Source organism: Rhinolophus sinicus, chromosome 16 (genome assembly GCF_057876585.1).
Source record: "Rhinolophus sinicus isolate RSI-liver-muscle chromosome 16, RSI-T2T, whole genome shotgun sequence".
NCBI classification, from domain to species: Eukaryota; Metazoa; Chordata; class Mammalia; order Chiroptera; family Rhinolophidae; genus Rhinolophus; species Rhinolophus sinicus.
This window is the reverse complement of record NC_142516.1, coordinates 152,634,695-152,648,127: the sequence shown is the minus strand read 5'-3', so window position 1 is coordinate 152,648,127 and position 13,433 is coordinate 152,634,695. Positions and strand designations below refer to the sequence as shown.

At 35.1% G+C, this 13,433-nt stretch overlaps 1 protein-coding gene across 1 annotated transcript in view; it reads left to right on the top strand.

The window, feature by feature from the left end:
* GPC6 (glypican 6) overlaps positions 1-13,433 on the top strand; it is a 1,038,077-nt gene that overhangs the window by 501,844 nt on the left and 522,800 nt on the right. Inside the window, exon 3 of the mRNA XM_019737186.3 lies at positions 10,922-11,313. Within this exon, the coding sequence (XP_019592745.1) occupies positions 10,922-11,313 (392 nt within the window). The remainder of the gene's footprint in view (positions 1-10,921; positions 11,314-13,433) is intronic.

Sequence of the window (13,433 nt, the reverse complement as noted above, 5' to 3'; positions counted from 1 at the left end):
AATGTTTTCATATTTTTTGAGTAGATACCCAGGAGAGGGATTGCTGGGTCATACGGTTAATTCTGTTATTAATTTTTTGAGGGACCACCACACCGCTTTCCATAGCGGCTGTACCAATTTTTATTCCCACCAGCAAAGTATGAGGGTTCCTTTTTCTCCACAGCCTCTCCAGAACTTATTATTTTTCTTGTTGATCTATAATTTAGTATCTGTTTTTTTATCTTAGCATTTTCTGTCAAGGCTTACATTAAACGTAGACATCCTGTGAATCTGATGATGTTTCAGGACCTATCACTTGAATAGAACCTTTTCAAGCCCCTATACCTAATTTAGTACTTGTAATTTTGTATTGTATTTTTTAAAGAGAGTCCTCAAAATTGTGTAAGCGTCGATCCTCATAGAACTTGGGTTTGCATCTGTGGGAAATATACTGAAGCTAGACTGCCTGGGTTTGTAATCCCAGAACCATCACCTGTTAGCTATGAATCTTGGAAGTTACATGACTTTTATGTTCCTATTTTCCCAAATGTAAAATTCAGATGATAATGATAACTACCTCAGAGAGTTGTTTACAGATTAAATTAGTTAACACATGAGAAGCTCTTGGAAAGTTAACTCAGGCATAGTTAGTGCTTACTAAGTATTAGCTTTGAAATATCCTTTACATATAATCATAAATACAACAGTAATTTACAGTGTGCATATTCTCTTTCTTGGGGATTTTTTTCTTTTTTTGTTACTTTTTTTTTTTTACTAATAGAAATAGAGGAATATCTTTTACACACACACTTTACCTTGTCTTTGCAATTGAGTTATTTCATTTTATTAGTGTTCTTTCCAACTGAAGCATCCTGCATTTCACTTGTTTAACAAATGAATTCAGTAATAAATATCAAGGAAGTTAAAATTATTTTTTTATAAAATGTAGGTAGTTAAAAACAATTCAAAAATAAGGGTGAGGTATAACAGAATGTATGAGTATGTTATTATTCAATTTATTTTTTAAAACTCATGCTTTGTATCGACTTTTGCTTTCATTAGACATTTGTTGAGCAACGAAAACTTAACCAGGAGTTTAAACATAGTTTCAGTATTACAGGTTTTTGATGGACCAGAAAGGATATAACTTAACAATTTAGTGTTAAATTAAGATATAATGCTTTCATTAAAACTTTTATGTTTAATTATGTTTTTACAACTCAACATTTCCCAATACATTTAACATCTTCCTTCTGTTGTCTGTGTTATGCATTTCAATGACACCCTAGTTAGACTATGATAGGCAATCCCTTTTCCTTGGGTATTAATTAGCCGTGGCAATATCAAAGCTTAGTCCTCCCTCTTCCCATGCTGCACCCTTTCTTCCATGGGAGGAACCCAGTGAAGGCAGAGGGAGACTTAGAAGAGAGAGTTAATTGATGGCAAAGGAAAAAGAGATGGAGGAGAAAGGAAAAGAGACTAGTACACTCTTATCACCTGGACCACTGTTAGTGCTCCATACGTAATCTCAACACCTCTTCACCTCTTTAATCAATGCAATGCAATCTTTCCAAGACCAGAACACTAATTGTCTTCTTAGAGAAAAGAGAGAAGGAGAAGGAAATGAAAGGAAGCAGAGAATCTGGGCTTTCATGATGTATAACATGACTCTTCCCTCCATCATCATTCTTCCTTCCTTTACCCATATGACCACCATATGCATTGACAAAAATGAAACTATTGGAGAACAGAGAAAAGCTGTAGTAATTCTTAATCTTTGCTGTACATTGGGATCACTTGGGGGGCTTGAATATATACTGATACCTGGATCCCACTTTCAGAGATTGTGATTTAGTTACTCTGGTGTGCAGCCTGGGCATCAAGATTTTTTTAAGCTATTTTAATGGGCAGCCAAGGATGAGAACCACTGAATTCCATGCAGAAGGGAGAAGAAAGTAAATTCCATGTGGTTGCTCCTCCTCACTCTCCTTAAAAGCCCACACAAATCTCTTGTTCCAATAGCCCCTGGTCCTTGTCACTGACATTTTTCCTACAAACTAACTCTGGCTCTGCGTCCCAGAATTCACCCTTGGTGCTTTGGTGCTGGAGGACTTTTTTCAACCCTTCATCCCGCAAGTAGTTAGGTAAAGAAGGAAGGGAAGCTGGGCAAAGAACTGGGTTTGTGAACAGAGTAATATGCTATTCTTGTTTGAAAACCTAACTGCATTTTTGATGTTAAGGAAAACAAAAAGGTGGCAGTGATTTTGAGGTTTATAGTTTAGGTGCATAATGGGTTAAATAGGCAATTGATGTTGTGGGTAATATCATCTCTGAAAGAAAAATGGAAGCAGGGTCTGGGATAAGACCTAAAGGGCGTTGTCAGTAGGCCAAAGCTAAGGAGTTGTGCAATGCTGAAAGTGAACTCTGAAAGCATCTCAGAAAGCAAATCATATGCATTGCTTAGGGTGAGGTAGAAGTACGGTCTTCAGGCTGAAAGCAGTTGTTTGCTTTTGGCAGCAACTGTCAGCAAATTTCAAGAGGTAATTTATGATTCCCAGAATGAATAGTTTATCTATACCACCTTGTGAACATAAATGGCCTAATCAGGCTTTCTTACTTTAAAAGATAACTTAAAGAGAAATAGACTACCGAGAAATAAAACATTTATCAATCTGATGTGTAAAGGATCACTAAGTATAGAAAAAATTTAACCCTGAGAGATGTGACTTCAAGTCAACAATTTCTAAAAATTGCTTCATTGCTTCAAATCTCCCTATAGCAACCAGTTGCCTAGTGCTGCTTTCCAGGTAACTTTCCTTTTCACAGCTAAGTTGCACACCTGATACTGAAAAAAAGAGCATTTAGTCTCCTCAGTTGACTGTATTTTAATGGTATTAAATTGAAGGGCTTTGGTGCAAGGTATTGATCATTTTTAATGAACACTCATAATTGTAAACTATGACATTTCATCAAAGATATATTCATGGAAAAGTCTAGTTGGTTAGATTAAATACATTGGAAAATATGAAATGGTGATGTCCAATTTAGCTAAATAATGCATTTTAAAATGTATTATTATTCTTGGTTTTCTTGATTTACTGGTTAAAAATATTTCTCTAGAACTCCTATGTTTCTTCTTATTTAGATCTGACATATGGGTGCTTCCAACACAATGGTAGTACTATAATAAAAATAACCTTTGGATTAACATAGCAAGCAATTTTGAATTATGCATTATAGTATTTTTAACAGCTGATGTATTTATTATTTTCTGAAAATAATTCTCCTAGATCTATATGAGTATTATATTTCATTATAGGGCCTTGTAAGATGTTAAAAGCTAGTTTAAATTTCTATTTTTATTAATTATCATGAAGAGAAAGTAACAAATGAAATTATAATACTGTTTTCTTTTGTCTAACCTAGGATCGAAGTAAAGTGTTATTTTTTTTTTTCTTTTTCCATTTCTATATTGTCTATTTTATATGCCAGATTTACTGGGATTTTCTCCTTATGAAGTTCTCCAGAGACTCATTAGACCACAACCTTAGAAAAATTTAGGGGTGTCTACTTTAAAAATCACTAAAGTCACCTAAATCCACTAAATCATTTAAGTGATTTAAGAATTGACTTTTGGATTATAGTTACCTCTCAGGGGAAAATAAAGAGATGAATGTGCTGCAGAGCTGTCAGAGCTAATTTTAACACATAAGATAGAAAACAATGGAGGAAAGGGACTTTTATTCTATTACTTAGATATTGCAGAGTAATAATTAAATATTACCTGACCTATAAGAATTTAAAGGAATAATATGTTTTATTAAATTATTTTATCTTTGAACATTTCATTTAGGATTTTGACGCTTTATGCAGGGATTGGCAATTTTTTGTCTATAAAGGGCTATATATTAAATAGTTCGTGCATTTTGTATCACATACTTTGTGTCATATTCTTCTTTGTCATTGTTGGATTTTTGTTTGTTCGATTTTGTACTAACATTTAAATGAATGTGTTCACCTACAGATATGTATATTTGTTTATAATGCACATGTATTATTAAAAATGATATATACAATTTAATATATATGCAAATGTACATATATCACAAATGAGACAGATTTTTTAGTAAAATATTTTTAGTGTCCTTTTGTATGACAGTCATTATTCTATGCACTGTAGTTATAATCCCATGCTCTGTGACTGATTTTTTTCTAGTGGAAGTCAATCCTTGGAGAAAGATGTACCAGTTGCATTGACTAATTAGTGTTAGTGGGAAAAACAATCATATATGAAAATTATTTTTATAAATAATTTATATTTGACTTAAGATAAACTGCAAAGCTACCCCACCCTCCTGTTCTTTCTTAGAATTTATGCTGGTCTGTAATGGTTTGGAGCTCTGGGTTATGTGCTAGTTCAGTAGTCTAGGGCAACTTGCTTATTATTTCTGAGCCTCAGCTTCCTCATTTGCAAACTGGATATGCTAGTATCTGATATACTTAAAATATATGTAAGTCTGATAACACGGTGTCTGTCACTATATGTGAGGCCCATAAACGTCAGGCAACTTCTTAGGTACTAGCTCTAGTTATGCTTGAAATTATCATTACTCAATGTGTCAAATCCACTTGTCATCTTCATTTATTTTTACTTTCCTCCTAAAATACAACAAAGGCAAATGAAAATGATAAAGGTAATTCTGTTGTTATATTGATTACATTTTAATTCAGTTTGTGTTGAGGTGTGGACACTTACTTAAGGGGCAGATATTTGATTATAATAATCCATCTAACAAGAAAGAAATAGATTACTAGTATTAGATTACTTTGAATTATATAGGTTTCTATTAACTCCTGGGATGAACTGACTGAGTAAATGATAATACTTATCATAATGGAATACATTTAATCTATGAAAGCATATACATACAGAGCAAGAAAAAGTATAAATGAAAAGATAAAGAAGTGGCAAATCACAAATGAATTTCTGCTTACAGCAACATTGCCTCGCAATAATTATGGATTCAGATTTCTCCCTTTTTGAATAAATTTTTATTTTGAAAATAGTTTTATATAATTTCAACCCCCAAAATTTTTTTAAATACGTACTGAGGGTCTGTTTCTCCCACAAAAATGTAACTTATATTGAAGAAAAACTACTAAAACAATATAATAGGATATCTATTGAAAGTAGCTCTTTCTTCTTTCCCTTATGTCATGTTTAACCTGTATTATGAAGAAATAAAAGATGACATAGTTTTGTTTATTGAAAAAAAAAAAAAAAATTCCGGAATGAGTTTATTCAATACAACAAAATAGCTGTTAAATGGATGAAGGCTTTACTGCAATGTATAAGACTCAGAAGTGGTTTAGGAATTAACCCTAATGTAGTATGCTGGGCATTGCTTAAATGAAGAATGAACGTGAATACAGTCAGCTTGGTGAAATCATGGGCTTTGAGGTCAAGTTCCAGCAGTGACAACAGCAGAGAGGTAAGCATGAAGCCAGGCAAAGCATGGCTCAAGATAGGCTGGGCTGTTCAGAGAGGAAGTGAGAGTCTGGAGGAATAGTCTGGATAATCAACATGTTTTTGAACAGAGACCACAGGGCATTTTATGTATAGAGGTACATGAACTTGGAGCATGGGAGGATATGAATGATTTTGTATGTAAATGTAAAAGAATTTGGAGAAAACTAAAGGGTAAATCAGTTATGCCTGTTCTAAGATGTATTTTGCAGTGTCTCTCTCCCTCTGAGGTGGGCCCACAAACATCATCACTATCTAAGAGGAGACTAGACCAGGTGGCTGTATTTCACTGGAAGCTCACGGTCATCCATTTACCTATGCACACACTACCACTTTTTAAGATGCTACCGTACGGTGGGCACCATACATGTAAATGGTATTATTAACCACCAAGAATCTTACTCATGAATATAACCTGTATTTCCTTTCCTTTCACATGAAGGACAGCTCCTCCCAAAGGGGGTGGGGGGACAAAGACAAAAAACAAAATAAAATAAAAATAAAAAATAAAACAAGCAAACCAAATAAACAAAAAGAAAGATAAAGTACAGCTCCTCAAATTTATCTCATAAATAAATTGTGGGGTCAATGAGGTCCAGAAATGTGCTGGCCTTTTCTCAGAGTGTTTTTGATGTCTTATTTGTAGGCCTCTGGAATTTATCAGTAGAAGGGTGGCTCTCAGTGGGTGGAATCAGAGTGATTCCCACCCCCCTGGGGACATTTGATAATGTCTGGAGACTTTTTCAGTCATGACTGCTGGGGAAAAGATTTGTTATTGGCATCTAGGAAGTGGAGGCTAAGGACGCTACTTAATATTGTAAAATGCACAGGACAGCCCCTCACGACAAAGATTTTTATATCAAAATGTCAGGAATGCTGAGGCTGAGACTCTGGTGTAGATGACTAGCATTCAACTGTAAAATGCTACATGTGCTATGACTTGCCAAGGGTACCACTTTATGTGGCAAGGACTCCCTGAGCAACAGCAATCTTCACTGCTTACAAGGCCTCATGCCTGGGAGTGGGAAGAGACAGGCCATTCAGGGACTGTGTTTTCTCACCCTCAAAGTCTTCACACAGAAGAGAGTAAATGGTACTGTGGTTCTTCCTTCATCAATGCTGCTCATTAACTCAGGATTTTTCTGTAGTCATATCAGGTTATCATGTAAGCAAGAAGACTTTTGAAAGGAGAAATCGTATCAAAAGATATACCTGCAAGTTGGCGGATGTATGCAGAATGAGGAAGGATGCTCCTACTGAACCCTGGAAAAGGGGTAGGGAGGCAGGGTGGAAGCTTTACTGTGTCTATGAATCATATCCGTTACAGGATATCAGCTTTCTTAACCCTTCTACTACCCTTCATGCCAGCTCCTCCAGGCCTTTTCTTAGCCCAAGCTTGGGTCCTGGGTGGACTGAACCGATTTAGCACGCTTTTTTGAAGGGAAGAGTAGAATGAAACAGATTAAGAGAGAAATGCACTCAACACAAATACATGGTACTGTATTTTAGTACTCCTTTATTCTGATAGAACGAGTGCTATCTGTAATCACGTATAGGTATAACCTCCACTGACCAGTGCCCAGAGCTTTTTATTCATTGGGTTCTGTGATTACACAGATTTCCACCATGATCCTGAAATGTTAGTTTTAAACAAGATGTCAGTAAGAAGTATTTTGGAGAGCATGAGAACAGAATTAGAAAGTGCTACAATTTCTAGGTAAATGCTATGTAGTGTTTAATTCAGTCTCCATACCCAATCCACCTCAGAGTATGTTTATCTTTGAGTACACTAGTATTAATGAGACTTCTCCAGGTTAATTGGTCAAAGCTTTTGCTGTTTCTTTATTTACTGCAAATTCCTGGAGAGACTCTAGACCTCTCTTCCCTCTTGCTCTCACCTCCCTAAGGCCCTGCAAGCACCTTACATTTTGATCCATTCATTTAGAGGAATCATTTGAAGCCTTTCTCTGATGCCCGAGGGCACCTTGTGGCTCCTAGGAGTGGATTTTTTTGCCCCTTAGGAGACCTCTCCCAGTGATCAGGCAGCATGCAGAGTTTCTTTTTGCTTTTGAAACTGTGGTGGTTTTTATCTACAAGATGATTCTCCCCCTTGAAGCAATGTGCCCTGCAGCCAACAGATGTTTGCATCCAGATCTCCCCTATAGATGAATAAAATCCTCCCAGAGGCTAATACTAGCTGGAAAGAATTATTTTGTGCATCTATGAAGCATAACTGAGCTCTAAGCTATCACACTTGCTGATTATGGAAGAAAAAAACGCAAAAACTTTTTTCTGCCAAGCGTTTCTTGCAGATGAGAATTTTTGTTGACTGAAAGCTTCATCCAATGTGAGATTTGCCCTTTCTGATTCAACAAAGGGTTAGATTGAGAGTTTTTCTTTATATTGCTCTTCAGTTTTGTTCTCTGTGCTTTATAGGCATCACACTTCATCAGCAAAATGGGTCTGATAACTGCCTTCCAAATAGCCATCTTGTTTGGTTTGCTGGGCAACAATTTTCATCCAAGCATAAAATACTTTGTTCAAAGAGTCAACCTTCAAAAGCTGGAAGTCTGAGTCTATGGGCACGCTAAAACTGAAATGAGCATACTTGTTTTTGAGGACGTTAGTTTTGCCTCAGTACCTTGGATCCTCATCTTTATAAGATCTAAGATCAATGTAGCTTAAGGTAGCAACATTTGTCATAATCACTTAATGCATTAGTGTCTTTCAGTACCAAATATTAGCATAGACCCTGAGATCACTAAACCATATAATAATTTTGAACAAGGAATAATAACTTGACTTTTGAGGACCAGTGAAGCTAATAGCAAACTTCTGAGACAGTGACACACCCTTAGACACAAATTTAAGCTTGAAAGCTAATGAAATGCTTCTTGAGTCATACTCATTAAAATATAATAACTTGATTTCTATATTTAATGATGAATATTAATTAAGGCGTAAGGAGACAAACCACAAGACACAGTGAGTGAGCAGGCTGATTTCAACCATTCAGATTCAAAGTGGGCATCAGTCCAATACTTTATATTCCCCATGTCAGGAAGGGAAAAAGCCTAAGGAATGTTACCTTCAGTAAAAGAAAAATAAAATAAAATCTTCATTCCTACAGAGAAGCACTTATACATCAAGTCTTTGGAGAGCAATAAGAACCAGAAGATTTGTTGTTGTTGTTGTTTTTCTTTGTTTTCTTTTTTTGTTTTGTTTTAGCTCTGTGCAAATCCAGACCGCATTATTGATTACTAACTATTCATTGCTGAAGGCAGTACTCTCTATTCAATAAACTAAGCTTTAATTTGTGAGCCTAACAAAATAATTAACATCAAAAAGAAGATAAATGAATATGCTGTCCTGATCTCATGATTAGAATCCACTTTCTTCTAGTCTCGTTTTATTAGTATTTTTCAATTCAGTATTTTTTTCCCCATTCTCTTCTACTTTATTTCCACAACCTACAACACCTTTTACCTGCTCCTATATCAACAAGGTCAAGCTATTTTTATTCTTGGTTTCAGCAATGCAATGTTTTAATAGTGTAATTTTATACTTTGATATTAATAATAATTTGATATGGTTTCTAATTTAGAACAAACAAGATGACTCGTATTTCTGAAAAAATTCTGAAATGCTCCTGATGTCATAAAATCATAAGCCACATGAACATATAGAAAACATACATAAATAATTTAATTGATCCTTTGACAATTTTGAAAAGTGTGTCTGATTTGCTTCACCACTGTTTTTTTCTTTCTGAATCCTTGAACACTAAAGAGGTTTAACAATATTTAGCCTGATTTTACATTTGGGAAAAATTAAAATAAGAAATATTTGGTGCCTTGGGCAAGATCACACAGACTTTATAAACAGGACTTAGATAATCCCTGTCACTGTACCAATAGAATTTCTTTCACACTAAGAGGGTGTGTCACTGTCTCAAACATGTAAACAGAGTCCTTTTCTAGCTTTGGTGCTCTAGTTTTATTCCATAACAAATATAAAATAATCATCATTATTATAGACACCATATCAAGACAATGGTTTAATACTATATTATTCAGAATGGAAGTAGCTAAATGAAGTCTTTTTCAGGCAACTTCAATAAAGCAGAAATGAGATGTAGCTTCCATGGAATCCTGGAGAGTGCATAGCTTTTTCCTTTCTGTGTCTCAGGATCCCATCTTTCCCACTCCCCAGGGCTCCAGAGAGAAGAGTATTTTTTTTCCTACTTAGATTTCTTGAGGTGTGTAGGACTTGATTCATCCCTTTATTAGTTGAGAGGGGACATAGCTTCAGAGAATAAAAGGGAACGATGAGAGGCAAAAGGAAGGGCACTCTCTTGGTGGGAACTTGGATGTATAAACTCAGATCTTTCTTTCCTTCCTTAGACTTTTCTCCATCCCAAATCACATTCTCCACATGGGATAAAACTTGACCTTACTCTACCCAGGTTTATTTGTGCATATTGATAGTTGTCTTAAACACATGAACTACTTCTTGAGGGAGCCTAACATGAGGTCCAATTAGGCTAATAATACCTAGTGACAGTACTTTCTTATTTATTTATTTATTTATTTATTTATTTATTTATTTATTTATTTATTTATATCCCATAAGTGATCCCAGTAACACTCAAGTGCTGTTGCAGGATAGAGGAGTTCATTTCTTGGTATATGCTTTTCTTTTGGACCCGCTTAATCAGAAATTCCAATTGCCTATATTTTATTCAAATACTTTAAAATAATAGTTTGTTTATAATGATAATGCAAGGTACTTCATAACTTTTGATTCATTATAGCAAACTAAATTATGTTTATTATGCTTTTGGTATTAAGTGAATCTAATTGCATTATGAATCTCTCAACACTGATAATTGATTGCTATATATATCAACTACAAAAAGTCTAAAATATTACAGTAATGTGAGTATTCTATTTATGAACTATTCCAAATAAAAGCAATTTAATTGAGTTTAGTGTTAGAACAGATTTGTAAATAGGATGGAGTAAATGTTTTTATTAGTATACATGCACTATTATGTTAATAACAATACTTTGCAACATATTTTGTTTTGACTTGATATCAAACTGTAGGGTTTTCTAAAATTTAATAAATGAAAAGAGAATTGAGGAACTTTGGAGGAATAATAAATGGTAATCTCCTAATAATAATGGATGTCCTTTCAAATAGAAATCACACTTTTTTTTTGACTCAGAGGAGATTATCAATGTATGGCAACTTTCATTTAAAATATTATTATTATCAGTTTATTGATACCTTAATCACAGGGTACATTATTTTCTATGAAAATGATCATTAGAAGCAGTTGTTTTTAAGGTAAGTAGATGCCCGGGACTTTCTAGATCTTACTATATGACTGCTTTCTTGTTTCATTTGCAGAATTTTTCCGAGAGCTCTTGGAGAATGCAGAAAAGTCACTAAATGATATGTTTGTACGGACCTATGGGATGCTGTACATGCAGAATTCAGAAGTGTTCCAGGATCTCTTCACAGAGCTGAAAAGATATTATACTGGAGGCAATGTGAATTTGGAGGAAATGCTCAATGACTTCTGGGCTCGGCTCCTGGAGCGGATGTTTCAGCTGATAAACCCGCAGTATCACTTTAGCGAGGATTACTTGGAATGTGTGAGCAAATACACAGACCAACTGAAGCCATTTGGAGATGTACCCCGGAAATTGAAAATTCAGGTCACCCGCGCCTTCATTGCTGCCAGAACATTTGTCCAAGGGCTGACGGTAGGCAGAGAAGTTGCAAATCGAGTTTCCAAGGTAATTGAAAATCTGCTATCTTTCTAATTGGTCTTCCACTTTTACTCTGTTTATAAAACAAATGTTTAAAAAAAAGTCAAGGTGAAAATTCCAACTTGCAGTGGTCCTTGCTCTTAGATAAATTAGCTAAATGTCAAAGCCTAATTCTGATTTTTTTTTTCCTTGCTTTGTGAAGACAGGATTTCAAACCGTTCCATGTGATTTGGAACATAATGTCAATATTTATCAGCAGTACAGCAGAAAAGCTTTTATCGGGAGTGGTATGGAAACAAGTGTCTTGTAACTGTGACCACTTGGCATTTCTGATCAGAGTTTTAAGGAGGGTAAATACTCATGAAACAGTCTATCCAGAGGTTATACTCCTCTAGTAGGACACCAAGTGACAGTCTTCACGAAGACTGCAAGTGGAGACAAGTTGTTGTTCAGAAGACCAGTTTACCTGCCATTCTTTCCTTTTTATTACCCTTGTCAAAGTGGCCAAATTCCTTAATCGTGAGGAAAGAACCTTCTGCTGGCACCTGTAGAAGTGAATTAGAGAAGACTAAGGAATACAAGGTATAAATTCTGGCTGAGAATTCCTTTTCTTATCCATTAGCTTTGTAATTCTATGCCACATATTGTGTTAAGTTTATGAGAAAGATAAGTAATTAGTACACATCTTGTCTCTAAACCTTCAATTCAAGGTGTATTTCTTCATCGCTGTCTTTAAACATTGATTATTTCCTGTGTAGAGTGTATATGCCTTTGTTAAAATTCCTCCTTGATAATCAACTCTTCCTATGAGTTGCCCATTGTGAGGTCCATCCAACAAATAAACTTACAAATGATTACTTTAAGAGGTAAAGTAAAAACAATACGTAGTAGGAATCTGGTTTTATATCACACAAAGAAATTCATATGTGTACAAAGATTGTTGCCAAACACAACTTTCTTAATGCAGGGCTGTGTCAAAGAACCACACATTTTTCATAACTATGGGTTGTATCCTGCCATGTTTTTTGTTTTTGTTTTTGATTTCTACTTTGAGCTCCTCAATAGTTACATGTTGGCATAAAGCTCATGTATACTCTTAAAAATGTTTCTCTATGGCCCTATTTTTAAAATTCATAACGATCTATTTATAAATTATAAGTTCTTAAAACATCTATTTTAGCATATGGAAACATTATTTACAAGAAGTCTCTAATGGGGATTTAATGACAAAAAGAGCATATATCTCTCATTATAAGAACAGTGCTTTTTTATCAAAAATCAACAATGTTCTAGACTTAAAAAATAGAGCCTTAAAAGTGGCTGAGAAGGCATTGTCCAGGTGCACTAACAAGAGGAAATGTGATCGTCTGAGAAAGTCTGGAAAGTACAGATTAGTATAAAAAAACAAATATGTAGTCCATGTATTCTTAAGTAGATAGATTTTGTTTAAAAAAAAATTTAGTCACAGAGATGTGGAATTGAAGCCTTTGTTTTTGTTAAAGAATGAAATGCATGGCCAGCTTTGAGAAACATGATGTGAGAAATTCAAAGCATGGATTGGTATATGCAACAAACCTCCTGATTGTTTATATTGATTCTGCCTGAGTGTAAATAATGTTTAATATTGGGCGTATATTTTGGTCTGGGGCAGATCCAGTGAGCTAAGAGAATATTTTCTAGCAAATTCTCTGAAAAGCCACAGGGAAGCTTACCCCTGATTCTCCTTTTTCTCAGAAGATGGCATTAACAACTGCTTGGCAATGGCACCTCCCCTTTGTCATTCATTCCCTGACTGTCTCAGTGGGAGGTTTTTGTCTACAAAAATCGAGCATTCTACTCTTCAGGGATAGGTTGACATCATGGACCAACCATGATACGTATGCGGAGTATGAGCTCTAATTTTTTTCCAGATGTGAGGGATATCCTCTGAAACACCGACATTGTGTTTGCCCTGATTCCTTCATAACCGACATTATTTGCAGAGCAGCTGCTGTGGGTTTGCGATGTAATTTGTGGTAATGTAGCCATGGAATGTTCACTGTTCAATGCAGATATTCGCTTGTCTGACTTGAGTTTTATTAGCATTAATCTACTCAAATAATAAATCCCATGCTGAAATCTGGGCACCACCATCTGGTAATCTGGTA